The 25,048-nt window shown below is 48.3% G+C and overlaps 1 protein-coding gene across 3 annotated transcripts in view; it reads right to left on the bottom strand.

The window, feature by feature from the left end:
* Window positions 1–25,048, bottom strand: part of TOX2 (TOX high mobility group box family member 2) — a 150,584-nt gene that overhangs the window by 50,484 nt on the left and 75,052 nt on the right. For all 3 annotated transcript variants that reach the window (XM_040609058.1, XM_040609057.1, XM_040609056.1), the window contains exon 3: window positions 11,343–11,588. In XM_040609058.1, the coding sequence (XP_040464992.1) occupies window positions 11,343–11,588 (246 nt within the window). The remainder of the gene's footprint in view (window positions 1–11,342; window positions 11,589–25,048) is intronic.

The following is a 25,048-nucleotide window of genomic DNA, read 5'->3' as shown; positions in this document are numbered from 1 at the left end:
ATTGCATAACAAAGCCTCTTACAGCCTATTATTTTTATTGTAAGCGCTTTCTGTTATTTGCCTCCAAAAACGGCTCCCATTTAAATAATAAAAAAAGACTTACTCAACGTGCACACACCTACAGCAGCGAATAGTCATCATAACTTCTACAGCTGAAACAAAAGCCATGGAAATTTCCATCCTTTTGTGCTCTCCCGCCCCGGGCGTGTGCTGGCTGCAACCGAGCTGCGGGGTCGGACTGCCTCTGCCTCCAAAACCAGCCACCACCGGGCCATTTGGGCAGGAAACTTCTGGAAAGGCAACCGAAAGCAAGCCATGGAACGCAGCGTGTGTGTTGATTGGAAACAAGCCTCAAAGTTGCACAGACTCTCCTTGTCGGCAAGGAAAATGTGGGGCGATGAGTAATTGCTGGAGCAGGTTAATGCAACCTGGTAACATGCAAAGAGGAGGCAAATGACAGCGAAGAGATAAATATGATTGATCTAAGGGATAAGGGCAATTAAAGATGGGCTGCAACATTGATCAAAACGTGCAAGATGGATGGCAAAGAGTTGCCAGATATGCTACTTTAGTGGGATAATTGACAGCACACAGTTTTTCCTGCATCAGAGGCGCTGCTGGTTAAAACTGGCAAAAAATTATTCTATTTACAGCTGCTTGAAGCACTTCAAAGAAGACTTTCTGTTGTATTACAACGTGGGGTGTAAACACATGGGAGCATGAAGACTTGAAGGTGTGGCAGAGGTTATGACACAAATTAGAAACCTTCATTTGTCTTCCAGAGGCTCTTCCACATGGCACAGACCCACAGCCACATCTCCTCGTTATTCCCAAGGAAACAAGCACACACTGCAAAGACGGGAGGGTAGCACAAGAGAGAAAGGGCAGCAAACGAGGTGAATACAGGGTGCAAGCGCCCAGTGGGATGGAAGGAGCTCCATCTATTTGGCAAAACCGCCTTCCCCACATCAGACCATTACTGCCAGTCCAGGCAGGTGTCAATGAAAGCTCAGCTTTGTTTCACAGCCCTGTGCCGGCAGAAGTGACAGGCAGTGAGCAGGATGAAAGAGAAGATGCAGACACGCACCTTGGGGATTATTGCTGCCTGGAAATGATTGTATTTTCCTGTGTGTGACCCAAACAAAAGTAAGACCTCAGATAACCTGCACCACTGACTCATGTGCACAAAATAAGGCACAAAGACAGCATTTTGGGGAGGGTGGAAGCTCATCTGGGTGATGAGCTGCAAGAGAGCTGAGCGCATTCAGTGGGAGGTGATGGAAGCAGCAAGATACTGCAGCTCTCGCATGAACTTTTTTGCAGTCTTGATACATACACAGAGCCCAGGCTGCTGGCCAAGCACAGGTCTTGGTTAGCAGAGACCCTGGCAACACAGTAGCATTACCTTTTCTTACTGTTCCCAAAGGGGCTGGGGTCTCTGAGGTCCAAACCAGACGTAAAACCATCATGCCAAAGACAACCAACCTTTAAGCAAAGACAGTCTGTGATGTAGTTTATCTCATGCTGCAATTAAAGGCAAGATGTTTTGCAATGCCCCAAACAAATTTGCATGGGCAAGGGTAATTTCAACATTTTCTGGCTGTTATCTGACTGTTCCATCTTTTTATCCTTTCAATTGCAACCTTTTGGCATAATGTCCTACATTTTTACAGACTGTGACAAGAGGTAAGAAAGTGGCAGAGATGGTCCCACAAGAACGCCAGAGGCCAAGCAGCTGGAGAAAGCCCATATAGATGCACCCCCCCTGCTCCTGGGGCCAAGGTGACAAATCCCCGACAAGGAGATGGGGGGCATGCTGGGGCACTCTTTCCCCAGAGCCACATACCAGACTCCAAACAAATTCTTCTCCAAATCTCTGGTTCACTTTTTCAAAGCACATTCTCATTTGCAGTTTTTTTTTCTTTTGATGTGGGCAAAATGTACTTTTAGCCTCAGCCAGAAGAACTGTTCAGGTGGGTTTGCTAAGGAGAAAAAACGTCATCCTGCAGAAGTACACAACCTAAACCGAAAGGGTTAAACCTAAGCTGAGTAACAGGCATCCATCCCATGGCTGCATCCGACAGACACACGCATGTTAAGATCAGAATCAGTTCTTTAAAAAGATCCACCCCGTACTTCCAACATATTTACTCCAGTTGTTTGATATTGTTCTGAAAACGTCCTTCATTTCATATTCATCTTATCCGCTACTATAATTCACAGATTTTATTTTCCACTATACTTTTAATTTATATCATGTTTTATTTATACTACTGTCTTTTATGAAACCCCAAATTTCAAAACTGACATAAGCATTACACACATAAAGTAGACTTCTTATTATCAACATGGCATAGGAGACAAAAAATGACAGGAATAAATCTTAGGTTTTATGCTGGTGAGACATTCTGCAAAGTAAGTGACATTTCTCAGCAATACAAATTGTACATTAAAAGATAATTTTCAGAACATGATACCAGCTATGGAGTGCAGCCCCATTACGCAAAGTAATACTGGAGCCGTGCTTTAGCAAATGCTGTTTTTATGTTGTACTAGTTTGGCACTGAGATTGCATCAGGTCTTGTGAGTAGACTTTGGAGTGATTAAGTTTACTGTGCACAAAACCCATTTATTTGGCAAACTGTCAACACGGTGTAATTGATATTTTAATTACACTACTAATACATACATGCTGTTCACAACGAGCCTCCTCATTGGCATTACATAAACCATGTATTTATAGTGTTGATTACTGTTCCAAAGAAGTTTGCTTAAATGCAGACTTAAATGCAATTGGTAGTATTTTAAATTGCTACAAAAGCAAACCAAATTGTTTCGCAAATGCTTAATGGCAGCAACGCGCAGCACAGTGCAAACAAGAGGGACCGTCTCACTTGACATATGTTCTGGGGATAACGCGTGCACCCTCCCCACCATTATGGCACGGTTATTTTATTGCTGATAAGGCGACTCTAACTAGTGCGACTACCCTGGAGGCACCAGCTTATCAGAAAGATAGTGACCAGCTCAAGGAGAGGAAAGGAAAGATTAGGAGGACGGATTTCTATGGAATAGTTAAAAGGTGCAACACAACCGGACGACCATGTGGCACAGAGATGCTGCTTAATGGAACCCCCACCACCTTGGGATGGGACCTGCTGTCTTTCTGGCCAAGCAATGAGTAGGGGGAGATAAGGAGCCAGTTTGCAGCACAAAACCAAAAGAGACACAGACAAGAGAGACACTTCTACAGCCAGGCATGGGATGGTGCCGTAGCTATGAGCATGTTTTAGCGCTTTCCTACATCCTCCTGTTATGGGGCAGAAAGAAAAGGGTGGACGCGAGCATGTAGCAGTGGCTGCAGCAAGGAGGAGGATGGAAGGGGAAGAAGAAATCTAGACCGTGGTGTGATGAACAGGGCACGCGGCATGAGAACACTGTGTTTTACAGGCAGCAGATCGCCTGTGCACCTCTGGCAATTGCTTTGCACCTCTATATTATTTTTCTGTCACCTCTGTAGGCAGTAAGCTCTCCAAAGTAGGGGTATCTCCTCCCTGTAGGTTTTGCACCATGTCAAGCAGGTGTGGCTCTTGCCCAGATATATATATATAAAATATACATGACGTCACAATTGTAACAGCATGTAACCATAATAATAATGATAATAACAACAATAATAGCAATGCAATAATATAGAGTAACAACAACAATAATAATGATTATAGTCATGCAATAATATAGAGCAAAAGTAACTTATAGGTGGATATCACAGAAAATCTCCCAAGGGTGAGACCTCCTAAAGGATGCAGTAATCCCACGTGACTCAGCCTTTGAGAGGTCCCAGGTGGGATTTGTCACATTGAGGCAGGATCCCCTCAGGCAAGAACCCGGCACCAGCTGGCAGAAGCCTGCAAAGCTTGGGAAGACCTTTGCTACGTCCCAGGAAAGACCAAGCGCTTTGTGTGTATCGCAGGTCTCGGAGCCCATCTCCGTAGAGATATGCCAAAGGGAAACTGGGCCTGAGAGGTGCTGATCACCAGCCAGATCCTTCCACAAAGTTTGAAGGCTGCAATCAAGCCTCTTTTCTCAGAGGATCCGGGCTGCTAGGAGGAGACTGTTTGCAAAGGGAAACCCCACTTCAGAAAGCACCAAGGAGGAGATGCACAAAGACACGAACAGGAGCAGCGTCCCCCTTCCCAGGTTGGGTATCTGCCTGCCTTTTGGAAAGGCACTTCTCAACAACCTGTTGGCCATTGCCCCATGAGTGCAACAAGCTCCGGCATCAGCAGCGCGGCTCCCCATCTCCTCACCTCCTCCCTGCACAGCACCGGCCCGCCACAGGCAGGGGGAATGCTGGAGGGGACGTCCCAGCACGACACAAAACCAGGGTTTTACACCACTGGAAAAAGCAACTTGGGTTATTGCAAAGCAAATTACTTTGTTAATTCATTTGTTAATTAGCCATAGAGGATGGACAGTGGGAAAAGGGAGCTGGGACTGCATCTGCCCCTGGAGAGGCTGCTCTGGATGAAGGCTGGGGTGTCACCTCGCTGGGGGTCACCTGAGACCTGGCAGCGTCCCCTCGTGCCCAGCTGAGCTGCTGAGGAGCAGTTCTGCAGGACAGCAGCTCTGAGGGGTTTTTGGGAACAAAGGCAGGTTTCCATGCAAGATCCCCACCCTGGCAGGTGAAAGTCACCCCGTCCCAGACCCGGCAGGTCGAGGTGACACCTTGTCCTCCTTTCCCTCGTTTGGTGAGTAAATCTTGCATTACCAAGCAAAATCCACATCTGCTTTGCTTCTCAGCTATCACAAGAGCTCACTCGTGTGAAAAGTGTATTGTGACACCTGACTTTCTCGTATCTCAGAACTGGGATACCCATGGGTGAACTCAAGGACCGACCACACAAGCGTACCGGTAGGAGCTCGGTCCCTCAGGTTCCTTCTTCCAGTGCACAGCCCCTGTAAGCTCTGCTGCTGCTTGAGCACTCGCCGAGCGGGGACCCGAGTGTGACTCCCAGCACCTCGGTTCTCTCCCAGCGACGCCTGGCAGGGACCGCTCAGACACATCAGCATCAGCTCTGTGAGCAGAGAGGCTGCTGCTCTGCAGGGAGCTTGTACCGGTGCTCAGGATGACCGGGAAGCTCTGGGAGAACCTCTCCCACAGAAGAGGACCCATATTCCCATGGGAACCCACATGCCTGCAGGCACCAGCTCTGCACCTGCATCGCCAGCCTCAGCAGTCGCTTTGAGAGCACGGGCAGGAGCAGCAGCATCCCCGCTCTCCCCAAACATGACAGTGAAAACTTCAGAAAGTAACTATCCGTACGTGCCCCTTCCTCCCAGAGAGCATGTTTTTAAACACATACAAGAACAATTTTCTCTTTGATTGGGAATCTTGTCTCCCAGGTTCCAACCTGGAGTGAAATCTTATGACGAAGCGATAAAGCTCGGGGGGAGGCAGGGAGGGAAGGGGGCTTTCAAATGAAAATGCCAACAGATACTTAAAGCCAGAAGCATGTGTGGGTGTTGCTAAATTAAGCTCGCAAGTAGGTGGGGCAAATGCCTTAAACGAGTTTGTGAAGGTAAAATAACGTTCATTAAAAATAGAAAAACAACTGAAAAAATATCCTTTGTATTCAACTTCACACTCGTACATCATAATGTTCCAGTAAAAGCCCATTTTCCCTTGAGATAATAAAAGAATTGAATTTTTCCTTATCGGTCATCTATTTTTCTAGCTAAAGCTATTACTCCCTCTCTGCGGTTGCTAGGCAACAAGAAATATTAATAGCAGCTTTTATTAGCTTAGCTTTAGCAGTGGAGTACCAGAATGAGAAAATGGAAAACATAAATGTGTTACATAAATCTTTCAACCTTTCAGGGTTTGTGTTAGTCTCTGTTTTCATAATGATTTATTGAAGTGATGGTTCATTTATGAGAAAAAGGAGTGTGAAATAAGAAAACGGAACATTACCCTGAAGGACTGTTTGAAAATAAATAATTATAGGAGGTGAAGAAAAGCTGTTTAAAACCATTTTTCTGAGTTTTATAAAATTTAAAAAGACATATTTCTTTCATTTATTGCCTCTGAGAAAAACACTAGCAGGGAATTGCAAACAGGGCTCTGTTTAATACAAAGAACCCTTCATGTATGGTTGTATTATTACTATTTTCCACCGAGGGCTCATGTTCAGGAGTTTAGTTTTTAAATACTGAACCATTAATAAGCAGAAAGCCAAATTAGTCAAAATCTAAAGCACGCAACACAAAATTGCCAGAGCAATCTTATCCAGGGCTGGAACAGAGGGGACCCTGCTGAGTTGCTGCTGCTGGTGACACACAGCAGCCTGTGGTCCGACGGAGCCGGCTGAGCCGTGCCCGGCCGTGGCTCCTGCCTGCTTGCTTGTTCATTTATTTATTTGTTAAGGCTCTTCCAAGGAGCATGAACTTGCTCTGAAGGGCGCTGCTGCACGGACATTGCATTGGGATATAGATTATCCCAAGTAACTTCTTTTAACAGGCAGTGCTTCAGGATGATTGGAATATTGATGTATCGGAAATATTTACCAACAACACACAAGCTGCGTTGCCTACCGGGATCACGTCCCCCCACAGCCAGGCATGCGAGCCCCAGCTCTGGGAAAGGGCTACCTTTCCGTTCCACCTCCCACGCGGGAAGCAGGTGGGATGCTGCTGAGCTGTTTGCTCTCTGTTCCACAGCAAAGCATCGGGAAACAGCTATTCAGGCTGCAAAGTCAACCAACTGACTTTCCAGGAATTTCAGGGTTGTTCTCATCCTTGCTGCCACAGTTCACCCCCATTTACCCATTACCCTCTACGTGAACGGCTTCCACAAGTAACTTGGAATTTGGTATTTGTACACCATGAATGTGCTTTTTTCCACTGAAGGGTTTTAATATTTTTCAGATCATCTGCTTCCACCCAACAAACTGAAACGAAGAATTTCCAGGCTGCGGCCACAGCCTTTTTTCACTTGCACCAGCTTGCTGTGAGAAGAAACAAGTTACCGCACTGGGCTCAAGGAAATGTTAGTGCCTCTAAAACAGTCACAAAGGTCTCTCACCATCAGAAGCACCAGGAAGATGCAGACACCGAGATAGTTGCCAGCCTTTCCAATCAAACTCGATATACCTGCTATAAACCCAATGTTTGCTCGTAACAGCTGCCACACATCCGAACTGATGCTTCCCCCACGGAACAGGTGCAGCTCTGCCCTGATTTCACCCGGGCACGGCGGAGCAGGAGCGGAGCGGGGCGGCTGCAGCCCCACAGCACTCGCCATGGGAGAACAGGCTGGTTTTTCAGCGTGCCCCAGCGTGGCGACGTCCTTTGGCCAGGCTGGGAGCAGCACATGGTGTCGGGGCTCCCTGCAGTGCTGGTGGGCTCGGGGCAGTGCTGTCCCCCCAGCCAGGGGCTCCCAGCTCCCACCACCCCAGCACCAGGCTCTGTCCTACCCAATAAGCAGAGATACCCCCAGCCTGCTCAGCTCCTATCTAATATTTATGGAAATATGTTTGCACTGCGTAGAAATTCTTGGGCTCTGACCTTGATCGCCCTTTGTTTCTGTCAAATACGTTCTGCCAAATCCCTTCTGAGATCTCATTTATTCACAGCAGCTCCTTAACCCAGTGGGCACCCCACCTCGCCAGCAATCGCTGCCCCGATTCCCAACGTCTCCCTGCCCCCTCCCCTGTTTTCCCCCACATCCCCGCAGCCCCCTGGTCCCAGCCCTGCTGCGGTCCCAGCCCAGCAGGTCTCCCTGTGGATCCCCAGAGGGTTCAGCAGCTACTTATCCACGCTGTAACACTGCTGGGATGTTCACAGTGAGCAAAGTCATATTCTTTCCAAGGAAAACATCTTTTTTCCTCTCTGATTAATTTCTCTTAAACATTCCCATTTCTCAATGACAATCACATCTCTCCCATTTTCTTTCCATCTTGCCATTCCTCCTTTTTCCCTCCTCTTTTCCCATAGCAAAAGAGAGGACAGTAGGAAAACAATATCCGCTGTATTAAGAATTTCCTGTTTGTTTCTTGCCACCAACACAAAAAATATCATGCCTTCCCCAAACGAGCCAGTCCTGCCTCCACCCCAGCCTCCCTGCTCCCCGCTCCACTGGTCCCCCTAACATCACCTCCTCTGCCATCTCTTTGCCTACTCTTGCCCATCCATCCCTGCTCCTCTCCCCATCAGGTTCCTGCATCCTACCTTCAGTGTCTGAAAACTCCCTAACTTCTAAAAACTGGTGGTGGTAAAACAAAAAAAGGAGATAAAGTGACAGAAACAGCAGTGAAGAACTGTGTTACATAAATGTAGACTGGTCCATGGGGCAGAGTGAAGTGTGCGGAGGTTGGTGGCGTGGAGGATGCTCTGGCTGTTGCTGCTGAAGGTATAAGGAAAGGCAGAGGTGATGGTGGCCTTGGTTCTTCCCCAGCAGGGTACAGCTGCTTTGCTCGAACAAGGGGCTCCAGCCCCTGACACCCCATGGACGGGCTGGAGCCAGGTCCAGGGTCTAGCTTGCACCAAAATCCACCTTCCCTCTCCAGCTCTCACCCTGCCATGGGGAATTTCTGCGCTGATTTAAACTCACTCTGACTTGATATTCATCTGCACAATGGGAGCAGCAGCCTCCTCCCTTGCAGAGGCACTGGGAGGCTTAATTCAATCTAAGGATGGTGTTGGGACATCCCAGGACAAGAGACAGGCCAAAGGGGACAGCAACCCGCACCTGTATTTTCCTTATTCACTTCTGAACTGCAGAGGAAAATACGAATCCCCAGTGCTACTCCTAGCTCACGTCTTTTCAGCAGCTCGAGATTTTGTCACGATGATGCCTTAAAAAAATGCCAAGTCTTAAAAAAAGACTTTTTTAGGGAAAAGTCTGACCAATGTCTAAACACTTTACCTTGAATTGCTTGTCATTTGTCACTGTATTCAAACCAAGAGACACGGCAGCCAAGGCAGGAAATAGCTGCCTATGCAAAACCGGGTCCGAACTACAGCGAAGAGCAGCAGCAAGGAGCCAGGCTCCCGGCTCCAGCATTTGCATGAGCGATGTCGGTCCTGGAACAAAGACAAAACCCCCGCACGCCTCCGCGGCGCTCAGGCGAGGCTCGCTCCCAGACTGGCTTCCCGTCACTACCCGTGCGGCACGTCCTCTCTGTTTGGAAGCGTTAGCAAACAAGCCCCTTTGCTGATCTGGAGGCTCCTTGCTGCAGACTCCCACCCGAAGGTGGCTGGGTGCAGGGTGCAGCGATGCCTGGAGCAGGCTGGCATCACGGGGCCAGCGCCGAGCGGGCTGCAGCGCGCTGGGCACGAGGTATTAACCATCCGAGTTTAAAAATCTGCTCTGACTCCGGGATTTTATTGTGTTACCTGCATGAGCTGCTCCCATTACCGCTAACGGGAGTTCCTATGGGATGAACGAGGCTGTCATGGGCTGGAGGTGGAGTAAGGGGAGACTCAATTTGGGTTTCCAAAAAAAAAAAAGGGGGTGGGGAGGGGCTAGAAGGTGTTACCTTTCAGTGGGAGAAGTCTGACGGCATGGAAAAAAGGCTTTAACGGGGGGTAAGGCAGGATACAATTTGGAGCTAAAATTGCAAGGCAGTTCGCTCCCTGATCTGCTTCCTCTGCTGCTGGGACCTCTGAAGATGTATTACAGCTCCACGGGTTTCCGCTGGAAACGAAACAGTTTCAATCCACTATCGGCTGGAAAATTCAGGGTTCACTGGATTTTTTATTTTTGTGGTAAGGGGCAAACAAATCTTAATCTCTCTATTCTACGTTTACAGCCCACTAAGCCCCCTTCTTATCTTCTCTGGCTCAGTCCTGATTTATTGTCACCATGCTGCATTTGTAAAACAGTACCATAAAGTAAGAAAGAGAACATTTCCCAAGGACTACTCCAAAATAAATTATTTCAGACGTACAGAAGCTGCTTAATAAATCCCACTATTCTTGTTTCTTTAGGTATTTTAGAAAGTGATTTATAAGTGCAATATCACCTCTCAAAGATGAGACAATCAACACAGGATAAAATTACCGTGTTATGAAAATAGGGGTCAGGCAAAGGGGCTGTGCTTTGAATTAAACCAAGGGAAAATATTTCATCTGAAATTAACTCTTTTTGTCACCAAAATGAATGTTTTAATCACCTAAGAACCTAAAAGCTAACACAGAGGCCTAAGTAATATTTAATTCCACAGAAATATGCCTGTGTTCAATATTGATGGGCAGAACATGATATTTTTCTTAAACACACTAACAATTAAACTTGGAGACGCATGAAGACTTTAGAAAGCCTTGGGATTTTCCTAGACTAAGAGATAATATCCCATTCAAATATTTAAATATCACTACCTTTCATACCGTTATCTATTCAAGCAATCAACACCAAATGTTCTCCAGCTAGCGGAGTGCAGACTCGCAGGCATGCTATTTAAGTAAAATTAACTCTGTTTGATATTGATGCCATCCAACGGTACCCATGAAAATCAATGATTTTGAGAGAAACAATGCAGAAAACTAACCATAGGGCTAAATCTGCTAAAGAGGAAAACATTATTAAACAACAACAGTATTAATTCAATACCACTGTCAAAATCAAGTCGCAACCTTTCCTCGGTGCTGCTGATACAGAAGCATCGTAAGGTCTAATTGGCCCTGAGGTTTCTTCCCAGAGCTGCACTTTACTTCATTATCCCTGCCTTATTTATTCTTACAGAAGAGTCATTTGAAACTTCACAAGGTATCTCCTTGCCACGGCGTGAGCCAAGAGGCAATTTGAGTGTGCAAGTGCAAGGAGGGATCTTGTTCCCCTCAAAATCAACAGGACACGCTTTCCCTTCACGCTGATGCTCCTGCTGATGCCGCTGGGGCCACCCTGGCAGCAGGACACAGCAGCGATGGGCTGGGAGTTTTTCCCAGCAGGATAAAGGATGCAGGGCGTAGGGGTTATGAACCAGGGGCTTCAGCTGGTCACCTTCACGTGGGGGATGGAGCACGTGCACTTTGCTCAGTTCAGTGATGACGTTACGTACACGGAGGAAAGCAACTTTCCCCTCGACTCTTGAGTAGTTAATAAAGCTCAGGAAGACACCAAACTGGAAATACAAAATTGCCACCACGACCACAGCCATGCGGCATCTGCCACTGCACCCTGACCTTGGCAGGCAGCAGGGCAGTGAGGCTGGGCTGTCACCAGATCTTCCCGACCCCCAGCGCAAACAACTTGTTGTAACATCCTTTGACATTCAATTGACTCAGAACTCGAAATACAGAGCAGCTTGAATGAAAGGTAGTAAAGGGGAAAAATCACTGACCGTGGGTAGCTGGCTGGAGAGAAGATGCCCATCCTGACTCAACATGTTGGAGACCATGATGGCCGGCAGGTCCATGTTCTGGTAGGGGTACGCTGGTATCAGGCTGTTTGGAGGGAGGCTGTGGCACAGGGAGTGATATCCAGTTTCGTGGTCCACCAAGTGCAGGAGGGAAGGGTCAGGGAGATTTGGAGGCGTTATGGGAGGGATCTCATAGTCTTCGTTGTTCTCATTCTGACCGTTATACGTCTAAAACATGAAAAAGACATTTTGCAATGTATCACTGCCTTGTTGCTTCAGCAAAGAAAAACAATTATTTGTGTAAGAAATACAAAAGCACATCCTAGGGAAAATGGTTTTGCTTTAATAAGACATCTCTAGTCCTGGACACCAGCAGGCTGTAACTAGATGGGAGCCAGGTAGTGAGTGTGGTAGCAACACACCATCTGTCAGGGACACCAGGGGTCCTTGCACAACTTGGATCTGCCCTGGGCACCCCCAGTGCTCCCCTCTCCCATGCTGCATCCCACCAGAGCATCTCTAGTGCACCAAAGCCTCAGCAGAATCCTCCCTGCCTGGACCACAGCCAGGCAAGCTACGCTCGCAGAGCCCACAGCCGTGAAAGAGCACGGCCATTTCCCAACCTGCTGCAGCATTTTTAAGTCAAAAGTCTTTCTCTGGGCATCCAGCTTAGCTCTTATGGTATCTACAGTTTGTATTTTCAAGAGTTTTTATGAGAATTAGCTCCGCAGAAATAACTAGTATGTGGGAACAAAATTCCTGTTGATTCCTCACAAACTCCAGCACAGAAGCTGCAACCAGGGAGGGAGAGTTGGAAAGACAGCCATCGCTTTTTAAAAAATCCGTTAAAGAAAGCCTGCATGATCTACCACATATGGAGATTTGTCCTTCCTTATATCCTTATCCAAATTTCCTTCGGACAAGTGTTCCCTCACCTCCCTACCAACGGCCTCGTGAGGTGACCACAAACACAGAGATGTTGGTACTCCTCGTGCTTCCCATGTTTTCTGGTGGCTTGTTTACTTCTAAGTGTTCCAATTTATATAGAGAAAGAATATGTTATTGCACCTGTGCTATCGTTTTCACTTCAGACAAAAACATATTTGCTTCATAATGTAAGTGTGAATTTATCTAAAATTATTAATTATCAACACAGAACATAATAAGTCTCTGGCAGAGGAGGCTTATTCTAAACATCTACTGTTTCACATATTATTACAGCATATGAAATTCTGATTAGCCATAGTATTATACACATGGATTTTAAGCTAAATTTCCCCGATCACCTAGTTTCATGGTTGGATTTTGACTTAATACTTGATTTAAGAGCAAAACCCCAGATGTGTGCAAAACCAGTTAAGCACTGTAGGCTTTATTAATCCATTGCCCCAGAGCTCACATTTGGATTCATGCTCTTCATTGCCCCAGACTGCAGGTAGAAAACCCTTAATAAAATAAAATAAACCCCATATTTAAGTGGAATACAGAAGCCAGTGGGAGAGGCAACGGGGAGCAAGGAGGTATCTGGATAGTGGAAGGGCTTGCAGCAGGAGCACTGCCTGGGAGAGACGGGTGTCGGAGCAGGGGCTGTCGGAGCAGGGGGTCACTCCTGCCTCACCCCAAAGCTGGGGCTGGAAGCAGCCCATCCTCTGCTAAGCTGAACCCCTGCCTCTCACCCCGCCTCATCCTGCTGCAAAGAGAGACAGAGAGAAGAGCAGGCAGCGCACATCCCACCCCAGCCTTCACGTTCGCCTGAGATTCCCACCGGCTGGGGGTAAATAGGAGTGCGTGAGAAATACAGGACAGAGCCCGGGCTGAGCTAGCCCTGTACCAGCCGTTACTGTTCGGGGCAAACCCAAGCCCAGCTGCTTTTCCAGGCAGCCGCTGTCTAGCAGTGGCATTACACGGGGCAGGCAGGGGGCTGAGAGGATGTGCACAACGGCAGACAGAGCGATCCCCTTTAAGACGTCGAGTAGTTAGGTTTCCATTTGGGCTACGCTTTTTGAGGTACACTGATTCTTTCCCAGTTATTTAAGAGGATTTCACTCCATGCTTTACAAAAAGGGATTTAAATAAATCATTGCACAGCAAACTTGTTCCTCCAACTGGTTTATTTTGGTATCAGGTATATAAGCAAGTGGCTTTACTGTACTTAACTAAATTATGTAAAACCCACTCAAAGTTTCCTAAAGCTCTCTTCAAAACTACAAGTTCCCTGTGTTGCTGCCGAGCAGCTCACCGAAGGCCTTTGAGGTGGTTTTGTGAGGAGCACGAAAGCCCAGCGCCCCGCACATTTCTGCCTCCTCTATTCAGCCCAGGGGGGGAAAGAGAAAAAAAGACCTGTTTAAATCACAAAGCTTTCTGAACAGCTACAGTATTGTGCAGACATATCAAAATTACAATCAAAGCTGTACACAATCAAAATCAGATTAGACAATATCCAATCAACAGAATCAGACTCGGTGCCTGCCAGCTTTTACACCCTATCGCTACGAACAATTTTCCAAAGCAAGCCGTGTTTATTCTATATATGTTTTAAATAGATTGCTAGAAAGATAAGGAAGGGAGATGAGACAGATAGACACTCGGAAGGCGGGAAAGGGGGGTGATTTATTGTCACACACGGTGCCTACTGACACGTCTGAGGTGACGCCTCCGTCCCCACGAAGGGTGGTCTCACGCCGCGTGCACAAAAGCCGTCATCTCAACCCCTTTGCCAGTAACACCCAACACTCCTTTCTACCACCATGTGGGCTACGCTGCAGATTATATTTCCTATTCTTATGTTAATTTGAATTAAATTAAACAGCCAATTATATGTTATAAGGATACATTACAAATTAGATTAGTGAGCTGGTTTGAACCCATTCATCCCGCCAGGACTCCAAACGCAATTGCACAGAAGCTCGCTCTGCTAAAAGGCTGCCCATTACAGTACACAAAAAAGCACGGAAGATCTAGGATTTTCCACTGTCAAGCAGATGACAGTTGTTGTGATTACACATTATTCCTCTTCAAATTAAACCACTGAAATCAGCTGAAACAACAAGCCTCTTCTTGCAAAGCCACTCTCGGCTCGCGCTGCAGGGCAGACGGGTGCTGCCCGGAGTGGCAAAGCTCTGCTTCTGCCTGCAGCCGGATGGAGCAGCAGGATGGAGCCAAGCACCCCCAGAGAGGGGACTGTGCCTCTTCTCTGACTCCCTCCTTGCCCTCAGACCCCCGTGTATCTCTCTGTGCTCCAGTTACAGGGGCTGTGCTGCAAGACCAGGCACCAGGCATGGACCAAACTGCCCTGAGCACAGCACCAGGGCTATGCCCCATGCTCGCACAGGATGGCATTGCAGAAGGGACAACTAACAGCAGCAAAATCGTATTTAAAAACAATTTTTCCTTCTTGAAATCCAAGTTTGAACAGGGGTCTCTGGACTGTCTCCGTCCACCAGCAGATTCAGAGTCAGATGACAGAGGGTGGAGGGGAGGTGCTGCGGGGACATGAAGGGATGCACCCATCTTGCTCTGCTCATGCCACACAGCTTCCCCGCCACCCTTTCATCATGCCTTGCTGGGCCACAGCTCCCAAGATCTGCGCCCTCAGCATGGGGAAACATGGAAGGGTCTGCAATGGGGAGAAAGGCTCTGGTTCCCAGCAAGGTGACAGTTGGGCCACATCCAGGCCCAAGAGGAGTCAGAACAGGTGACCACATTACCGGCTGCTCCCTCCTAGCTCACGAGCACAGGGCTGGGGACAGGCTACTTGCATTCACTTGAGAGGAAAGTCAGGACTGCTGATGCCCTTGCAAGAGCAAGGGGGGACTTGCACAGCAAGGTCCCTTTGCCAGAGCTGCAGTGGCCCCGACAAGCACAACGCAAAAGCACCAGCAGGTCTTGGAGACACCCCAGCATGAAACACTGCTCCCTGCCATGGGAACGATGTGCCAAGATCTCCCAGGCTTCCCGTACTACTCCCTTATGCTCTCCAAGAGAGGGAGACAGAGATGGATAAGAGGCACCCAAAACGCCCAGGAGCTGCGGGTGACCCACAGGAGGATAGCGGAGAAGGACACAACAGCTTGTGCAGCAGGAGGAGGCTGAGAGGGTGGACAGGGAAGCAGTGGGGCTGGAAAAGGGTTAAGGAGGAGGCAGGAGCAAGTCCCTGGGGACAGGATGAGGGAGAACCGAGGGTGACACTGCAGAGACCTGCAGGATGGCCCTGGCCAACCAGGGGGAGCAGAGCTATTTGAGGGCGAGGAGGGAGGACACACAAGTCCCTGCCTCTTGTATGCATGCTTAAGCAACAGCACTGTGCACACTGAGTAAAGCTGTACCAGCCGTGGCCCAAGTGGTTCTGCAGTGCATGTTTGTGGGTGCAGAGGCAGGAGCTGCAGTTAAAGGGTGCCCCCATATGCACATGGAGCTAAATCAAGACAGTGGGTGGAGAACAAGAGCTTTACAGGGGAATGAGCTGGTCCCTCTGCCGGTCTCCCAGCAGCCCAGGCATGGGAAACCCGAGTCACAACAGCAAAACTGGATCTTCTTTTATATGGCTGCATAAGCACCTGAATTACAAGCTTATCAAATTGTGGACATCTTCTCTACATGCTCTTAAGCTGCATCTGAAAGATACTGTGGTTCAAGGAGAGAAGCGAGGAGCTCTCACTCCAGACTGTCAGCATCCAGCAATGAGCAAGCAATGGTGCTGAGCATGTTCACGGCAAGCATCCCCCACCGCTGTAACACAGTGCAAATGCCCTCAACAAAGGAACAGGCTGCTGCTGCTGCTCCAGGGTGGGAGAGGAACAATCCCACTTTTTTTCTCCTCTTATCAGCCGGCTGCACCAGGCAGCGCTGGGGAAGGTCAGGCAAACGGCGCTGGAGCCAGAGCTGCCTTACAGCCATGCAGGCTGGCCGTGCGCTGGCTCAGGGGGCTGCCCTGGGAGCAGGCAGCAGAGCAGGGAGTGACAGCTTCAGCCACGAAGCCTTCTTGTCTGCTTTGAGAGAGCCAGGCCACACCACCCAGGATTTTACAACACCCCTGGATGTGTTTGCGCCTGATCCCCAGCGCACCTGAGACTGATGGGGCGTGCAGGGATGGGAATGGAGATGCCCGTTCCCAGCTCTCGGATCTATCCAAGGCATTGGGCCAGATTTCCATTTCTCCTAGCTGATGTAAGCTGAGCCCAGACATTTCTCTGCCTTGCACACAGAGCCCAGCCCAGGAGGAGGCTCTCGGGTGGGAGGTGGCTCTGAGCACGGGTCTGTCAATGGCAAATGGCTCATCTCTGCTGCAGACATGGAGCACATCTGTGGGTTATCAACATGCCCTGGGTGTCCCACACCTCTGCACGGTGGGGTGGCCTGATGGGCATGGTGACCCTTCACACCCTCTGCCATCGGACTCAAAACCACACTCAATGTTGCTGCTGCTTTACCTTTTGCTTCTCTGCTGTACCTCCTCTTGAACCGCAAACAAAGTCAGGCCCTGGCAAGGTCCCACCAGCCAGCCAGTAACAAGCCCCCCCCCCCACCTAACTATGGGCCTGAGCCCAGGGGAGCATCCCCACAACCACAGCCAAGAGGCTGTTTTGGATGCAGCCACCCACCACTGCATGGTGGCTGGGTGGCTTCACATGTCCACCTAACCTGAGACTCAGGGACATCCAGACATGGCAATGCAGTGCCGCTCGAGGGACCAGCTGTGGTTCAGCCAAAGCCATAACCACAGCCATGTTTTAAAAGACACTATGAATTTGCCGTGCAGGTGATTCAGGAGGGAGCTACAAGTGTTGAGCATGTCTACAAATTAAGCCTTTAGTTTTCTCCTACCTTTCCCCTCATGGAAGGGGGGGAAAGCACAATCCTTCTTCACAAAACACTCCACACCCAGCCGGCACCGTCTCTCCACTGTGTGTTGGTATTGATCATAGAAGATGTGACTTGACCAAGGACCTGGGAAACCATTCTCCTTGGCAGCAAGGCAAACGTTCAGTGACCCCAATTCTCCACTGAGTCATGTTCAGTGTGATTACCCACAAGGATCCAGGAGTTGCAGCCAAGCATTGATTCAGAGAAATATTATTCACAGGGAGAAGGATAGAGATTTGCAGTATTATTGCAGGTAAATATTTGCCCTGTCAAATAACATTCAACAGTAAATATGAGCCTAAGAGAGAACATTTATTCTTGGTAAGGTACAAGGAAATACGTAGGCTGGCGTGATCCATCCCACCCTAATCGTCCAGATGACACAATCCACCATGGACCCTGTACCATCCCTCATCTACTAACAAGGTTTTCCCTACAGCTAACACAAGAGCTTACTGCCGTAGGAATGCGACCCTCTAAGATACTTCAGAGATTAGATGGGTCTAACCAGACCAAATCCAACCTGGCAAGTCTGCAAAGTGAAGAAAACATTCCTACTTGGTACGACCAAGGGCTGCACCTTGAGCTCCTGGTGCGCATAAGGAGAAGGGAGGACACAGAGGTGATGGGGTGCCCACACCGTCCCACGAACAGCAATAGCAATCCCCACGCCACCCCCCCGCAACCTGAGCCCAGCTGGACACAGGGACGGCAGCAGGACCTGGGTCCTGAGGGCTGTGTCCCCAGGGAGAGCACTCCTCTCCCACCGGCACCGCAAGCTCTACCGGCATGGCTTGGGGAAGGGGCTGCAAAAACCAGCCAGGTGCCGTGTGGGGTATATCGATTGTACGGAAGCTGGACACTGCCTTGTCCTACAGGGACTTTCCTTATTTCTCTTACACATATACAAAAGGATGTGCCAGCATTCACACAAGCTGCAGGGAACCCCAGGCTGAGAGAAGATCCACGAAAAAGTGAAAATCCAAGCTTATTGAAGGCAAGCTACCCCGTATTTCCTTAAAAGCCCCCAAACTGCTGTCCCACCACACACGTTGCCCAGCACAGGCACGACCACATTTGCAAGAAGGGGATTTTGATACGTGTCTCCGGCACATGACTCACAGAGGTATTTTGTTTGTTGCAAAGCGCTGAAGCCACAAGGGACAGAAACGTTACTTCAGGTGGCAGGAGAAGGTGGAGGTCACCTGGATGCTGCAAACTCCAGAGAAATGCTCTGGGGCCAGCAAGGGAAAGGGCCAGGTGCCCGCCGCGGGGTGACCCAGGGGGCTGCAGGCAGGGCTGCGGACCCCTTCAGCACCACCTCTCCTGGGGGCGGGGGGTGCCGGAGGGCTGTGCTCGCACCTGTGATTCCCAAAGCCCCGTGCCAAGAAGTGAAGTAGCGCTGATTTTCCGCGTCAGCAGCTCTGGGTCTTAGGAATGGAAATTGATTTGCCTCATCTTCACACAGAGAGATCCAGCGTGTGAATAGCAGGGCCAATGAATTACTTGGGTAGAGTTGGATAAATACTGTAAAGAAGTATTTATTAACAGTCAGTCACATACAATCTACAAATTGTCTTTGAAGTGTTCCCAGTCCCTTCTACAGTAATTTTCACATGCTCAGGTTTTTGACTATGGGAATGTGGTTGAAAAGGGGAAAAGGAGTTCTTGCATGAGCATGGATGTGCATTGGAAGCGTCTGCACAATGTTCAGTAACAGGCAGCCACGCCGGGGAGGCTGGGAGCACAGCAGAGCAGCCAGCAACGGGCAGGAAATACCTGCCTGCCTCTGTGCTACTGCTCCATACCTGTAGTGGTGGGGTTTTAAATCCTGAACAAGCGTTGGTTGCCCTAGAGAGCAAGCACACACCTCCACGCTCCCGGTTGCTCCCCGTCTCCCCCCACGGTGCGGGCACTGCTCTGGGGCAGGCTCCGTGCTGTGACAACCTGCGGCAGAAAGCCAGCCGCCCGCCAACAGCGGCGCTACGGGGTGGCTTCGCCTCTGGACACAGCGGCACGTTTACCTTCTAACCTGACATGAGTTGACATTGTCCCACCTCCTACAGACACAAACCCCATGCAGCCACAGAGCCACAGGTTTTCCAAAAGCTGAGCCTGTCAGATGGCTTCAGTCAGATTCAACAGTGCAAAAAAAGTCTCTTTTCTCAAGTTTCATAAAACCACATGCGCACGGAAGGGCAACACCGAGGTCCTGAACATTCTTGTTCGCCTAATGGTCACTGATCTCCGTGGCTAGCCGCTACAGCAGCGAAGGGATGGCTGTGATGCGGTGCCATGGTGCTCAGCAGGACGGGGACTGTGAGGGGAACCAACCAGCAATATCCAGCGGGAACAGAAGATCTCAGTTCACTCAGAAAGATAAAGTTTTGGGAGGCATGCACCCAATTCTGCTACTCACCAGAGAAGTTTTGTTTTTGTTATTTTACATCTACCAAAGCCAGAAACAACATTCTTTGGAGTCTCTGGCCTCAACCTGTCCACTGGTACCTTGTTTATGTGGGTGGGAAATGAAGAACAGGCTACCAGATATTATTAATCATCTGTCGGATGGACAATCCCCGAGATTCAGCCTGGGTGAGGATGTGCTCGTGGCTCTGGCTCAGCAGCGATGTACCCGTGCCCTCAGGTACAGCCCAGCAGGGCTTCCTGGCAGTGATGATGTGAAACATGCACATGCGATTCTCCTGCATCCCCACCGATGTAAATAAAAGCTTATTTTATGTTTTTATATTGTCCAAGCTGTGGCTGACCTGCATCACCACTTCACCAAAAAAAGCTAAAAATAATGGAGCTCTATGAACAATTTATAGCAAAAGAAATCAGCCCTATTGTAGGCTTCTAAAAAGGCTCCCAACTCCCCCTCTCCCTCCACTTTTTTTTTTTTTTTTCTTAATCAGTATCTTATCCAGAACTGGAATCCTGTCAAGAATAGTGGATAGCAGAGAACTATAACTTCTTATTATGTGTATAGTGATTTTATGAATTCAGTGGGGAATGAAATGCAATTTTGTCAGACTTGTCTGTGTTCATAATGACCAAGTCAAATTAATCATCGTGGATAATACTCCTGTGTCAGCCATTCAAGAGATTTTTTAATAGAATTTTTCTGATTCATGTCTTGCAGTACATCAGATCTGTAGTAATGCAGGCACTTCTAAAAATCAGTGCAATTATGGCTTCTTGTTGGCCTGTCATTTTCCCGGAATAAAAATGTCTCTGCAAAAGTCATATACTGTACATAAACCAAAATGGAAAACAAAAATATAGTTACAATTAGGCTTGATTTTTTCTAAAGATTTAATATCTTTTTGAAGACATTATTTACAGGCAATATATAAAGCTACAGTGCATGATGCTGAAGATGGACTGGTTTATCACAACACATACCAATTTTGTCCTGGTTGTCATTCTTCCTTTGATTGCCCTATGAGTTAGTGGGTTTTGCAGGCATGGAAATTACTATCCCATAGAACAAACAGGGGATAGGTAATGGGCTTGCAGTCAAATTATTGTGTTTATTAAAAATGTATCCAGGAAAACCCACACAGATCCCAAAGGGCTCTTGTTCAGGAAAATCTCTGGTTCAAGAAAAGGTTACAGTTACCATAAAGGCAGATATACATGCATGGAAGCAGCAGTGCAGCATGCAATGGTATATAAAGGATTAGTAATGCTGCGTTTATAGACTTCTGAGGGAAGAGGGAGAGACAGACCTCTAATTCCCCAGTGACACAGGCAAAAATGAGTTTTGGCTGTAGTTACCCCCAGGAATAGCAAGGAACATAAATGTAATCCACCTCGGATACCTCAGCCTTTCCTCCTTTCATTGCAAGGCAGCAATTCCCTGTGGGAGAGCGCAGGGAAGGACCCTGACGGCACCGCAGCGCGTCCCGAAGGAGAGCTCCGCTCGGACCTGCTGGGACAGCTGTCCCTCCAGACCCAGCCTCTCGTGCCACCAGGTACGTCCTGGAGAGGAAAGCTCTCAGGGCCACTTGCAGGGGGGAATGGAGACCCACAACCACACACCGTCCTCCCAAGAACTCAAGCCCCGCTTACACAATCAGACCAGCAGTTTGCCAACATGCTGACTTCAGATCTGGTCAGTACTAGCCAGCATTTTGGGGGAGGCATAAAAATCTCTAATCAACAATTACAGAAGCTCCTCAGAGAACTGAAGAATTCATCCCTCCCTTTCAACTGCCTCCTCTGGTTTTATTGTCCTTCCCTCTCCTTGCATCTCTACCAAGCCCCTGACATCAACATCTAGCTGCAGGGAGTTCCCTGGGTTCCCTACAAGACACATCCACAACCCCAGCTTTGCAGATGTGCTGCTGTTACTTCTCTGCAATGCCATTTCCATGAGACAGAGCATGTCCAGGCACCCCCTGCCTCTGCCCCACACTGTCCTGGCCCATCCTGGGGCATTCGCACCATGGCACGCGTGGAGGTGCTCCCTCCGCACGCCGCACCTCCAGCTCCGGGGGCTGAACTCTGTGTGGCAACACCGTGTCCCTGTCACAAAGGCCTTCAACTTCCAAACAAGCAGAGGGGATACCATGGCTCGAAGTCTGCTGACGGCAATTTCAGAAGCATTCTATACTGGCTCATGCAAACATCAGCAATAACCAGGGCTCCTGAAAACCCTTTGTTGTATCTTCATAAGCAGGGCCAGGACCGTAAGGCACGTTTGTGTCCCTGGATCACCTGTAGTAAAATCTAGCTTCACCGAGGTTTTAGTTACCTACCCACAATGACAAGAGAAGTGCTTCATTTCACTGCGTGTTTTGGTGGCTATTTCCCCCCCCGTCTTTCAAAGCAAACGTGGCAGTGCTCCAGGGAAAGCTAGGAGATGTGCAAGCTCTGCTCCACGTCGGCAAAGTCTGTCATCTGTCTCACAATCAGCCCCCTTAAAATTGTTTATAATGATTTTTGCCCCTTTTTAAAATATATTGAAGGGATTGTGCACCCAGTGAGATAGGAGCCAATGGGGATCTAAAATTAGACCGACTGGGCCAGACAACTATAAACCCTTTTCTTTTCTTTCCTAATAACTCGCCTGGAAGCAAATACAAGGAATATGATAATATTCCACTCAAGAATATCATGCATTTCTGGGAATTATTTGAGGAGTACAGATTTTACATAATTGCCTTTTTTGTCTCATGGCATATTGAACTCGCATAATAAGATCAGCGCACTTCACAGAAATTCATTGTTGGACTGTACGGATTTGGTATTTTGTGTTGAGCCAAGGGTACATTATATAATGATGTACAATGCACTGTAAGCAGGTCAAGAGATAAGGCGGCCTGAAAACAGTAATGGAGTGCATGCAAGGAAGAATTAGTAAAAAGCACTCTAAGAAATTAATTCAACCTAGCTTCAGTCGAGCCAGAAGGACCCGCAGCAGAAACTATGTTCTGTACGTGTTTGTCCCTTTTCGGTTAGAGAGTATTTCTCTTATGCTCAAAACCGAAGGTGTGGGGTTAAGGGATTAAAAAAAGGCTTTGTGCCACACGTTGCCTGGATGCTTTGTAGCAGTTTTTCAGAGCTTTATCTCAAAGAATGTCCTATCCCACTGCACACGGCCAGCGCAGCCATACTCTGTGCCGCAGGCACCGTGGCAAACGTTGCTTTACCTACAGGTCTGCAGCAAGCTCCTCCGGCAAAGCCATAAGGGCAACACAACCCATCCTGAATCAAGCCTTTTTTCTCCCTGATGTGCCCTGAGTTTTTTTTGTTTTTTCTCTCATTTGTCATCAAAGACAAATTTCCACATGAAGCCCTGTGCAGTCATCGCACACCAGGGCACACCTGCAGCCACCAGGACTGGTGTTTGCAAGGCGTAAGAGACGCGCATGTACAACTAAGAGTTGACCATCGGCATGCCTGCAGAAGCAGACGCTGCAAATCCCTTGCTGGAGCTGAGGGGGCAACCTGCAATTCTTTTCCTAAGTGGCCCTACGCTACACCTGGTTTGCTCTCAGCACTACACACATGCACCGTCCTCCCAGGTGCATCATTTCCCCCTGGGCCGCCCTTGTAGTGCCCAAACGAAACTTCACCGCAGCTGGAGCGCTGGTACCACTCACAGTCCCAGCCCAAACCTGGCACACTTCCCAAGTCATACTTGGGACTCCAAAGGAAATTGACAAGAAAACTACCTTTATTAAAAAAAAAAAAAAAAAAAAGAAATAAAATCCAACAGGAGCAGTGGCATCCCCCCTCCCCACTGCCCAGATCTGACGTGCCTGATTAGCACGAGGAAGGCAGAGATGTGGGGAGAGTTTGCATAATGTGGTGCAACCTAGCACCTCCCCCAGGGTGCCCAGCTGCTGCAGAAGCAATTTCACAGCTCATCATCCATTATGAGATTAAAATAATTTTTTTTTCCTCCCGTGAAGTATTAATAAATTGTGCAGGCAGACCAGAGTTAGTGCCATTTACACAAATGGTAGTGAATCACCCACCTAGTTATTTCTTAATGGATTGAGTATCTGTGTTCCTCCTTATCCTGTAATTTAAAAAAATAAATACGCAAACCTGTTTATTTGTCTCATCAGGCCCTGAGCCAGCTTTTATTAAGCCTGGGGATACCGGGACAAAGGCAGAGCTCCCATGGACCTGCCCCAGCACTTTACAAGGGAACAATACAAAAACATGCACGTTGATCAATATGAAAGTGGAAATGCACTACAGAAAAGCCCAAGCCCACGTTGAAATCCCTCCCAGAATTCACTTACTTTCCCTTCTGGGGCCAAAACTCACTGAAGCATTGCTGATCTAATGTGGCTTCCTTGGTACATATAGTGAAGATGTAAAGCTGTAGTCTGAGCACCACTAATGGCTCTTTGAACATCCTGGTTTTATTATGGTATCAGACGAACCAGGCATCTTTAATGTTTAAACTTCCAACAACAAATGCCTTCAGCAAATATGTTTTATGTATTTATTCAGTGCTTCTTAAGCGCCTGTCGCCTTAGCAGCTAAGGTGCTGCTTACCCCCTTTTTTTTTAAATTTTATTAAAATTAAGTACATATCAATGCCTTGTAAAATGCCACCTTCTTCCCTCCCCTCTCTCCGCTTTACCCTCAAGAGGAGCTCAAAATCCTTTACCTGCCCATCCATGGCAAAACATTTCAGACTGCCAGGAAGTTTCCAAAACGGGAAAAGGAAATTAACTGAAGTCACCAGCATGATAAATCAGCCTCCCACATTATCCCAAAGACCCTCAGCCCCAGAATCTGGCTCCAGCATGCAGGAGAAATGCCAAAACCAGATATCTCTGAGTCAGCTTTGCCAAAGTAAACCCTGAGAAGAGACGGCAAAAGCATCGACCCGGTTGCAGCCTCAGTGGCTGGGTTTGGGCAGCGCTGCCTCCACAGCCAGGGCAGGCAAGCTCTGCCTGCGGCTCAGCGTGACCTGGTTTCTGTTGGTCAAAGGAGATATTACAGATTACCTACGGGATCAGGACGCCTCACTTCTTGCAGACCCTACATATGCAAAAATCATCAAGGTGCCAACCCTCCCAGTCCATGAGATGTCAAGATAATCAGCCGGGACCTCTCCTACCCACTCTGCATTTACTGAGCTGCTGACTGCCACAATTACATGCATGCTTCCCTCATAACCATGAGTGCAAGGATTTTATTCTTTTACTCGCTTCTCCAAAGCAAAAGCTGTCACGTCACAAGAGCACAAAGGTGCCGGGCTGTTAGGGAAACCACGAAGCACCAAGAGACTCATGACAAAATTGTGAGAACTGTAACGTGGTGCACAGCCAAGTATCCAAATCCCCAGCGGA

The sequence above is a fragment of the Falco naumanni genome, chromosome 10 (assembly GCF_017639655.2).
Source record: "Falco naumanni isolate bFalNau1 chromosome 10, bFalNau1.pat, whole genome shotgun sequence".
Taxonomy (NCBI): Eukaryota; Metazoa; Chordata; class Aves; order Falconiformes; family Falconidae; genus Falco; species Falco naumanni.
The sequence above is the reverse complement of the archived record's forward strand: the minus strand, read 5'-3'. Positions and strand labels throughout refer to the sequence as shown.